This window comes from Tupaia chinensis, unplaced genomic scaffold, assembly GCF_000334495.1.
Source record: "Tupaia chinensis unplaced genomic scaffold, TupChi_1.0 Scaffold000093_1, whole genome shotgun sequence".
In the NCBI taxonomy this organism is placed as follows: domain Eukaryota; kingdom Metazoa; phylum Chordata; class Mammalia; order Scandentia; family Tupaiidae; genus Tupaia; species Tupaia belangeri.
In genome coordinates, this window is record NW_006159555.1 from 4,235,458 (window position 1) to 4,246,664 (window position 11,207).

General features: G+C 40.3%; 1 protein-coding gene across 1 annotated transcript in view; it reads left to right on the forward strand.

Moving 5' to 3' along the window:
- The first annotated feature begins 8,302 nt into the window (after positions 1-8,302).
- Positions 8,303-11,207, forward strand: part of TEK (TEK receptor tyrosine kinase) — a 139,235-nt gene continuing 136,330 nt past the window's right edge. Inside the window, 1 exon segment of the mRNA XM_006143226.3 lies at positions 8,303-8,370. Within this exon segment, the coding sequence (XP_006143288.1) occupies positions 8,303-8,370 (68 nt within the window).

An 11,207-nucleotide genomic window follows, 5' to 3' on the forward strand; every position in this document is an offset into this window, starting at 1 on the left:
ATCATTTGCTGACAATAACATGTTTGTTGATGTGCTTGATTGAGACAATATACAGTGTACTCTGGATGGAAAATCTCATTTTGTATGCTGTAATGATGTACAGTGAATGAATGCAAATAAATACATTGAAATAAAAAAATTAAAATAAAATGATTTGGTTATTTCTACACAAAACTTTTTCATTTTTTAAAATGAAATTGCTTTTTTAAGAAAGCATGCAAAGAACAGTAAAATTGAAAACATTGTAAATCAGTCTAAGCATACCTACATCATGTATACAACTTGTACAAGATTGGTCATTTTATGCTCTGTGGCATGCAATTGGAAAAATAGGGTATGCTGTCTGCTCTTTTGGAAAGAGATGATAATTACATAATACTTTAAAATATTTTGTGTTAGAGAAATTTAGTGAATAAATATACTTCAGCTCATTCAAAGATATCTCTTCAGGATTGAAACTTTCTAATCCTACAGGGAAGTACTGACTTGATGACTTAGAACAGTGATTTTCCAAGAGAAATATAATAGGAGCTGAAAGTATGAGTCAAATATGTAAATTTTAAATCTTCTAGTACCCACATTAAAAAAATTAAAAGAGGGGCCAGACTGTGGCAAAGTGGTAAATGATATGCCCTGAAAGACTCCCCTGCACAGGAATGTTCTAGGTTCAAGTTTGGAGACTTCCCTGAGTACACCAAGTGTACTGATGCAGGTATATTACAACATCAAAACCCTGTTGGGAGTGCTGTCTCTCTGTCTCTTTCTCACACTGTCACTTTTGCTCATGGAAGAAATAAATAAATGAACTTTAATATTTAAGAAAGTAAAAAGAAATGGGTGAAATCAGTTTTAATACTCTATTTTCAGTATATCTGAAATGTTTTATCATGAAGTTAACAGAAAAATATTTTTCTTTCTTTCTTTCTTCCATGAGTGAGAGAAACAGATAAGGAGAGAGAGAGAGTGAGAGAAACATGAGCCCCTAAAAGCCTCTTTCCCTGCAGTCTATTTCCAGCCTCTACCAGGCCAAGATCATGGGCATGTGCATATCCAGCCCTTTCAGCGGGTCTCCAGACATGAACCTAAAACCTTCCCATGTAGATCCTCCTGCAGAGGAAGTTGCATTAGTGCTGTGCCCCCATTCAGCCACTAACAGAAAAGTATTAATGAGGTGTTTTACATTATTTAATTATGAAATTTTTGAAATATGATCTGTACCTTACACTTACAGCCCACCTCAGTTTAGACGAGGCACATTTCAAGTGCTCTATGACCACATATGGAAAGTGATTACAAATTAAATAGCATGAATCTAGAATTTAGAACTTTTTGTTCTGACTATAGCAGGGGATGAGCCATCAGAGGAAGCCAGATGGCAGTTTTGTTAGCTAGAGGAAGTCTGTACAAGTGAAAAAAAAAAAAACCTAAAATATTTTTCTTATGAGAGATTACAATCTAAAAAGTAGCGCTTTTTGCATTTACTTTGATTGTTCTTCAGTCATAGACATAGTCTATTGAACAGTCATCTTAATTGGTCCAAGAAGAAAATTCTGTGTGTGTGTCTGTGGGTGTGTGTGTATAGATGTAATAGGAATACTTTAGATACTTTCTACTCAGTGGGGTCTCTATAAGAGTCTGAATCTCCAAATACTTTGTAAATTCAATAACTGAAAATATCAGAGGGTTTGTGAATTATGCTTACATCTTATAACTCCAGTATTTAAAACATTGATGTCTAAATTATATGGCATAAATATCTCATATGAAGCCATTAGCAATATTCTCATCATTTATCTATGTACCTAACTAGTGAACTTCTGTTACTGGAGTTGAAAAGCTTTGAATTATAGAGCTGTTCTAAGAATGCCTCTACCTGAGACCATCCTTGAAAAGACTATCAGTGCCAGGATATGCTTTGTCCAATCTCTCCTCCATTGATCGCATTTACCCTTTCAAAAAGGCAAATGAAAAGTGTATTTGAATGTACCTTTTTATTTAAAATAATATTTGCATTGTGCATTAACATAAGTTTAGATTAAGTTACATGCAATTCTCAGTATGCGTTTATTTTAATGATGTGACTTTCCGACACTCAGCCAATTATCACATGTTATCTAGTAGTATGTAGTAGGATGGACTGGATCACACAAACCTACATTAGTCCACAGCCTTGCGAGTGCTGTATGAAGCTCTCCCTGCCCCCTTCCCAGCCACTCTCTGGCTCCCCAGGCCTTCCTCTCAGGCTCACAGATCTCTGGCATTAATATCAGCAGAGGAAGGAGTGGGGATGGAGCTAAGTGCATTAAAACAATGGGGAAGGGAAGAAGACAGAGTGGGCAGAGTACCTTCTGACCTTAAAATAACGAGCAGTGTTTTCCTGTGTGTCTGGCGAACTGTCTCTAAAGACAATTCTAAAAGAGAAGCTATAAAAATGCTGAGAATAAAGACAACATCCTTAGGCTAAGAGCCAGCCCTACCAAGTTTGCTCCTTTGAAACATGACGTTTGAATATAACTAAAAAAGCAAAGTTCAGTATGTTTGAAAGACAAGAAAGGCAGATTAGGGGAGAATCAATTTTAGAACTTAAAAATTCTTTGTAACTTATATTACACTCTTTGAAAATAGTTAATAAAAGACATGGTGTGCCCTCTGTCCCCTTCTATTATCAAAAGACATTGACTGAGATGGAAATATTTCCAATCATATTGTTTCATGTTGAAACTCTGCTGTGTGCCTTTACATTTTTATATTTTTCAAATGTTCTTTTCTTTCTTTAACTGTCAAAGGGTACATATGCTTACCAGAGGATGAGAGGAAAAGGGAGACGGAGAAAACACACCCAATGAGGTGTGCTCACATCACAATCCTCTCTCTTACATTTAAACATCCTGTTGGGATCTGAGCATGCATGTACACATGCCCAGCATTTTCAAGATGCTACGGATGGGATTCAGTGGTGGTCAGCCATGTGGGACCTGATTCCCTTAACCACTAGGCCTCAGGACCAGCCCAAAATTTTGTTGAATTTCCTACATCAAATCAACGATAATGAATGCACAAAGAATGAAAACGTCAGTGCTAGTGAGATTTCTAAACAACTGTGTTACACAGAATACTATTCCCAAAGATGTCCACATCCTGATCCCCAGAACCTACAACTTTGTTAACCTCACAGGGCAAAAAGCAAATTTGCAAATGTGATTAAATTAAGGATTTTGAGGTGGGGAGGTTATTCTGGGATATTTAGATGGGCCCAGTGTAATCACAGACATCCTTGTCAGAGGAAGCTAAAAGGATCAAAGTCAAAGAAAGGAACTGCTGTGACAACATGCATGCATTCACCAGGGAGACACAGAGACAGAGAGAAACACCCCCTCCCCCATCCCCAGTGAGGCATGGTCACTTGCAGTCTCTTCTCCATTTCTTCAATCTATTAAGGCCAAGATTTGAACCATCGTTGATCATGGAAGATCTGGCTCCCTTAACTGCTAGGTACAGGGCTAGTCCTATTGCCTATGCCTTTTATATTTTCAAAAAATATTTCTTGGGGCCAGCAAGTGGTGTGGTTGTTAAGGCGTTGGACTCTCACATGACCTTCCACAGTTTGAGTCCTGGACTAAAGGCTTAAAAATCACACCAGGTATACATATGTGTATACCCAGAATCCCAAGAGGAGAATGAAGGAGAAAGGATTGTGGCACGGCTGGGGGTGATTTCTCAATTTCCTTCTCTTCTGTCTCTCTCCAGTGAGTACATGTGACCTATGACAAAAACCTTAAGAAAAAGTTAATTTCTTTATTAATACTTTATGTATAATTTTAGATAATGTATAAATGTGCTCATATAAATGCTTTCATAGTGAAGGTTTTTTATTTTGTTTTTCTTTTTATTTATTTAAATTTTCAAATTATTTATTTATTTATTCATTCATTCATTTATTGCCAGAGGGGATATGAACTTGCTGGAGAGAGAAAGAGAAGAGTGAAAGCAAGAAACATCTGCCATGGGCATGGCATGCCACAATCCCTTCTCCATCTCTCCCTTTTTTCAGGTTTTGGGCATGTTTGCACATGTGTTCAATGTGTTTCTCAAGCTGTTGGGTCCAGGACTTGAACTGCATAGTCAGTCTCATGGGATCTAGCCACTTTAACCACTAGGACATAGACGGGCCTTCTGAAGTTGTTTTTTTTTTTTTTTTCCGGAGAGGATTTTGCTATAGGGGGCGTGGACTCGCCAGACAGACAGAGAGAGACATAGAGACAGAAAGCGAGAAATCACCCCCCAGGGGGGATGGTCACGCGGCAATCCCTTCTCCTCCATTCTCCTCTCGGGATCTTGGGCACGCACGCACACGCGCCAGGCATGAGTTTTAAGCCACCGGGTCCGGGACGCGAACCGTGGTCAACTACGTGGGAGTCCAGCGACATAGCCATTACGCTAACTGCTGGTTCCCATGCCTTCTGAAGTTTTTTAAAGATTTCATCTCCTCTCTCTCTGCCCTGCAGCAGCCTTCCCATACCCCATTCTCATGATTATCAATGTTAACAGTCTAATATGTATCCATCCATTTTATCTCTCTCTTTTTTTTTTTTTCAGAGAGATTTCTGATTTAGGGCATGTGCACTTGCCAGAGACACAGAGAAAACCAGAGAGAGAGAGAGAGAGAGTGAGAAATTAGCTCCCAGGAGGAATGGCCACACCACAATCCCTTCTCCTCCATTCTTCTCTCAGGATTTTGAGTATGCACACACCCCCGGCATGAGTGTCAAGCTGCCAGGTCTGGGACTCAAACTCTGTTTGGCCATGTGGGAGTCCAGCACTTTAACCACTATGCTATACGCTGGTCCTTATTTTTCTTTTTTCTTTCTTTTCTTAAGAGAAATTTTTGCTATAGGGTGCATGTGTTTACCAGAGAGACAGAAAACAAGAAATCACCCTTCAGGGATGAGTGCCATGCCCGTGCGCTCGCCAGACAGACAGAGAGAGACATAGAGACAGAAAGCAAGAAATCACCCCCCAGGGGGGATGGTCACGCCGCAATCCCTTCTCCTCCATTCTCCTCTCAGGATCTTGGGCACGCACGCACACGTGTGTGAGTGCCAGGGATGACTGCCATGCAGTCCCTCCTCTTCTATTCTCCTCTCGAGATCTTGGGCATGCAGTCACACGTGCCTGGCATGAGTTTGAAGCTGCTGAGTCCAGGACTGGAACTTCAGCTATGTGGGAGTCCAATGATGTAAACATCATGCCAGCTGCTGGTCCCAGGCTCCCATTTTTATCTTTTCATTTATATAATTCTAGGCAGACTTAGTCATATACACTTTTATACATATGCAAATACGTGTCATTTTAAAAGTCATTATTTTAAAAAGTGATACTGTATTATCAAGCAGTTTTCTCACCCAATATTGAGGGAACTACCTCCAGTTCATTTGGTTGTAACTTGAATTCGTATTTTTAAAGACAGCACAATACTCCATAATCTAGTAGTAGCATTATCCGTTCAGCAGTCACCCAACTGTTGAGCATTCATTTTGTTTCCATTCTGGCCTACAGATAATGCTGTAATAACATTCTTGTATATTTTTATCTACTGATGTGTTTTGTTTTATTTGGGATAGATTGCCAGGAGTAGGATTGCTAATTTGGAAGGCATGTATATTGTAAATTTTAACAGATACTGAAAAATCTGCCATTAAGAACAAGAAATATAAGAACATTTTACGTCCCTTTTATGGAAAATGTCACTTGTACACAATAGTTATATAGCAGTAAATATAACATCTAAAGAAGAGAGAGAGGGAGAACAATAAGCTTCTGCTAAGGAAGTTTCAAACAAAGAGGCATTGCACTGGGATATGTCCTCCTTTTTAATTACTGTCCTTGGGAAATGAAGTTGGGTGGGGGGCTGGAGGCAGGGGTAGGAGACTTAAAGAAGAAAGGATACAGAAATAGAAATCTTTCCAAGTTCACTTTCATCAATAGGCAACTTTCCTCTCTATAACTGCTGTCCTAAAACAGGATGTTTGATCATCTTGGTAATACACAGTCATGTGGTAGTTACACACTTTCCCTCTCAAGCTCAATGGTTAGTTTCTTTCTCTCTCTCTGGTTGTTGTGTGGTGTGCAGCATGGTGATACCTACCACTTTAGCAGTTTTCACCACTTTTGTGTGGTAGGGAGTGGAAGAAAGGGAGTTACAAGAATGAAGGTTGTCTGCAAAGGTTTAGATGATGCTATTATGTCTTTAAACAAATGTGTAAAAAGTCTTAGCAGAATTGATTGTTGAGTTCCATAAATTTATGGTGCGTCTTTGTAAGAAGCAGAATGAAGTACTATGACTTATACATTGGAATAAAAAATAGCTTGATAAAATGCATTGTTTTAAAGAATTATTTCATTTAACTTTATTTGTTTTAATTTGACCAGATAGGGACAGAGTGCAAGAGAGAGAGAAGGGGAAAGTGAGAAAGCAAACTGCCAGGTCCAGGATTTGAACCGCAGTCAGCCATGTGGGAGTCCAGTGCCCTTAACTGCCACGCCACCTGCCAGCACCAATAAAATATTTATCAGACCATTCTTTTTAATAGGAAAAACACTGGTAGAGGTTAGTTAGCATGTAAGAAATTTTTCCATCAGGACCAATGGGTGGCAAAATGGCTGTGTTGCTGGACTTCCATGTAGTCAACCGTGGTTCGAGTCCTAGACCCAGTGACTTAAGCTCACGCCAGGCATATGTGCGTGCATACCCAAGATCCCGAGAGGAGAATGAAGGAGAAGGGATTGCGGCATGGCCATGCCCCCTGGGGGGTGATTTCTCGCTTTCTGTCTCTCTGTCTCTCTCTGTCTGGCGAGTGCATGCACCCTATAGCAAAAACCTCTCCAAAAAAAAAAAAATTCTCCATGAACAATATCTATTAAGATATATTAACTCTGGGGTCATACAGTGGCACAGTAGTAAAACATCATGTTCTGCAAGGCTAACCCCTTGGGAAGGTTTTGGGTTCAAGTCTGGTGACCTACCTGAGTACTCTAGGCATGCTCTTGCCCATGATCTGGGGCTTGCTCAAGTTGAGGTGGATCGCAGAGTCAAGACCCTGTTGGGATTTGTCTCTCTGTCTCTCTCTGGTCTTTCTCACTCATGGGAGAAATAAACTTTGAAAAATAAATACTAGTTCTGTACATGCTAGATATAAAGTAAGAAGTGGTCCAACCATATGGTGTATAGACAGTGTCACTACTTGGGGGCTAGGTGCCTTATGAGACACCCAGGTTCCATTCCCATGTTCTCCTGAACATGGGCACAGTTGTACATGCCTGTGATCCTAGGTAATTGGAGGTGAGCGCAGAAGATTCATGATACCTCCTAGGTAATTGGAGGTGAGCGCAGAAGATTTGACAAGACCCTGTCAAAACACTGATCTCTGCTTCTCTCCCTTTCCATCTCCCTCTCTCTGTCATAAAAAGGGGGAAAGAAAGTAAGAAAAATTGATAGACTGGGACCCCGAGACCCAGTGAGTGCTCAGAGGGCCGACCGGATGGGTGATGAACCCATCAGAGAAAGTTAACCCAACCTTGACCCCGGGGTCTTCTCCAATGTCCACTGAAGAAAATTCCCAGGGACATTCAGGGGCGGCCTTCACGATGTCTCCCCCGGGCAGAGCTCCTTTGCTGCAGCAGCTCCCAATTCTGGATGTGGCGACAGAGGCCGGCCCTCTCCTCCTGCCTGCTCAGAAATGTTGCTAAGTGAACTTAGTAACTTGACTCTCAACCCTCATACTGGACTCCTTTCCCCTCGATCAGGTCTATCCCAACAGCAGGACAGAAGGGAAGACATCTTTCAGGAGATCAGAGGTGGCTTCCTCTACAGAAGGAAAGGAGTAAGGACGCAGTTTTCTGTGAGGAAAGAAAGGATGGTAAAACTGCGATACCTTTTAATCAACAAATTTTCTCGGCTTGAAAGAGAACTAAGAGACAGGAGGCTTAAGGAAGGTCAGCTTGAAAGAGATTTAAAAGCCTTGAGCATTTCAGAAGTTCAGAATGAACCAAGAAGTGAACTGTTTAGATGCCACTGCAGTTGCTGCCTGAATCATGGTCGGAATCCCTCTGAAAACGCTAAAATAGGGAATAATTATGACCCAGAGTCGATTTAGATGTGTTGTTCTCTCCTGCTGGTAATAGTGTGCAGCTGACTGAGAAAGCGACTTGTGACAGCCTGAGTTTTGTGGCTTAGTTTTCTTTCTGCATCTCTGTCTTGATGCCAGGGATTTATAAAGAATATGTGTAGTTTGAATATAGAGGAATGAGTTCAAAGTACAGTGCTGTGTTTGCACTTCCTGATCTGATCCAAGAAGCACCAGTAGTTCTCGGGTATGTGTGTTTTAGAAGCCTGGAGCATGAGGGAACCAGCAGTTAGCGTAATGGCTATGTCGCTGGACTCCCACGTAGTCGACCGCGGTTCGTGTCCCGGACCCGGTGGCTTAAAACTCACACCGGGCGCGTGTGTGTGCGTGCCCAAGATCCCAAGAGGAGAATGGAGGAGAAGGGATTGCGGCGTGACCATCCCCCCTGGGGGGTGATTTCTCGCTTTCTGTCTCTATGTCTCTCTCTGACTGTCTGGGGAGCGCACGTGCCCTACAGTGAAAATCTCTCAAAAAAAAAAAAAAAAAGAAGAAGCCTGGAGCATGAGATGAAACCCAGGCATGAGATGAAACCCAGCATCCAATCTTGAGCAAAATGATTTATGGGGAAGGGATATATTTTACTTTTCAGTAGCAAATAAATGTGTGTGTACATTTCATTAAATTTGATGTACTTTTAAAAAAAAGAAAAATTGATATATTCAGTCTGCACATTTGCTTTTAAAATATAGGAATAAATATTGGAAAGTGTTTAAAATGGTAAAAACTTATAATTACGATCTCTTTCCTACATATCAACAAGAAAATAACCTGAATAATCCTTGGCCAAATTAATTTTAAAAGACTCCATAAAAATGAAATTTGAAAACAAACACTGGACCAGCAGTTGGCATAATGGTTATGTTGCTGGACTCCCACGTAGTCGACCGCGGTTTGTGTCCCGGACCCGGTGGCTTAAAACTCACGCCGGGCGCGTGTGCGTGCGTGCCTAAGATCCCGAGAGGAGAATGGAGGAGAAAGGATTTTGGTGTGGCTACCCACCTTGCGGGTGATTTCTTGCTTTCTGTCTCTCTCTGTATTTCTGGCAACCACATGTGCCCTGTAGCAAAAACCTCTCCGAAAAAAAAAAATAAAAAGAAAACAAACACATAAAATTTTAAATTATTTTTAAAGCAAAACAAACTGTCCTGCAAATGGGACTTGAACCATAATCTCCTGCTGACCCCTGTATTTCTCATATTAATATTAGCCCTTTGAAAATTTAGTAGTCTCTGGGGGCTGTCAGGTGGCATGATGGTTAAAGGGCTGGATTTCCACATGGCTAACCACAGTTTGAGTCCCAGATCTGGTGGCTTGAAAATCAGGCCAGGGATACGTGAATGTGTGCCAAAAATCCAGGGAGAAGGCTGAAGAAGAAGATTGTAGCGTGGCTATCCTCCTTGGGGGTGATTTCTCATTTTCCTTCTCACTATCTCTCTTGTCTCTGTTCATCCAACAAACACATATGTACTATGGCAAAAACCTAAAAACAAAAACATAAACAAATAAACAGGCAAAAAAACAATTTAGTACTCTCTGTTCCTCCAGGTTGCTTTTCTTCTGTGTGTGTGTGTGTGTGTGTGTGTGTGTGTGTTTTGCCTCTGCTTTTACATTACAGTATTAAAGACTTTCCTCAGATATCTCGTTATCTTGGCTGTCTGTTTAAGAGTAAGACACCAAACAGTGACTGGAAGCTGTGAACATGAGTTCAGTTTGTTGGCTAATCAGCTCCACTCTAGCATAACTAGAGGAGTGATTTTGTTGGAGACATGTCAACATCTCCAGACTTAAAGTGCTTGCACTGGCCAGATTCCTCAGATATTCACTCATCTCCTATCTGGAGGATAAACTTTTGCCAGCTTGCTGGGAACCAAAAGAGAACAAGAAAGTCCAAAGTTTAAATTCAGTTCAGAACGTTGGCTTAATCCTACTGCCCATAACTGTATGGACCAGAGATTGCTCCAGAGAAAAGACCTCCACTCTTCTTGACCCACTTCATTGAAATATAATTCACATAATATAAAATCCAACCATTTTAAAGTGTATAATTTAATGTCATTTTTTTTGGGCATATTCACAGAATGATGCAAATATTACATCAATCATAGAACATTTTCATCATCCAAAAAGAAACTACTTGCTCTTTAGCAGTGATTATCCCCTCAACTCATTTTTCCCATCCTCACTGCCTCCTCACCCCCTCTCTATCCCAGATCTAGTCAACCATTGACCTACTTTCTGCTTCTATGGATTTGTCTAGTCTGACATTTCATATAAATGCAATGATATATGGTCTTTTCTGAGAGAATTCCTTCACTCCGTGTAATGTTTTCAAGTTCCATTTGTGTTATAGTATATAGTTGTACTTCATTTTTATTTTTATTTATTTTTATTTTATTATATACTTTATTTAAAAAAAAAAAACAGAAGCACACACACACACACACACACACTCACACATACCCTCCTCACCCCCACAATCATTAGGGAGGAAGTTCACATCTTTCTTAATGTAGGTCTGGCCACTTGTAAAGCAGACCATTATTATTTGCTTTTATATATACCCTTAGATATTTTTTCCCCTTAAGTATTTATACCCCAACTACAAAAATGGAGATGTAAAAGGTATATAAAGATGAGATTTTCCTGCTCTTGGTATAGTACAAATACTTCTGGTGACTGCAGAACCAAGAACACAACAGGGAACAAGAAACTCAAACTAGTTAAGGAATGCAATGCCTGTTCCTTGTTAATAAGTAGCTGTTATTTAAGTGGCATCTCCCTGACAACTGGTTTGTAAGGACATGGGTGCGTGAAAATGATACAAATTTCCAGAAGGCACATGTCTCCTATACTGCTCAGTAACTCAAGTACAGGAGAACCCAGGATTTAGATTCTGCCCACTTTTGAGGTCTTAAATGTGTAAGGAAAAGACTAGTTATGTCCAAGTAGCATGCAATGAAAGTATTTTTAAACCAACATGGTTAAGTGTTAAGATTTTTCAAAATCAAAATATTTATTAACACA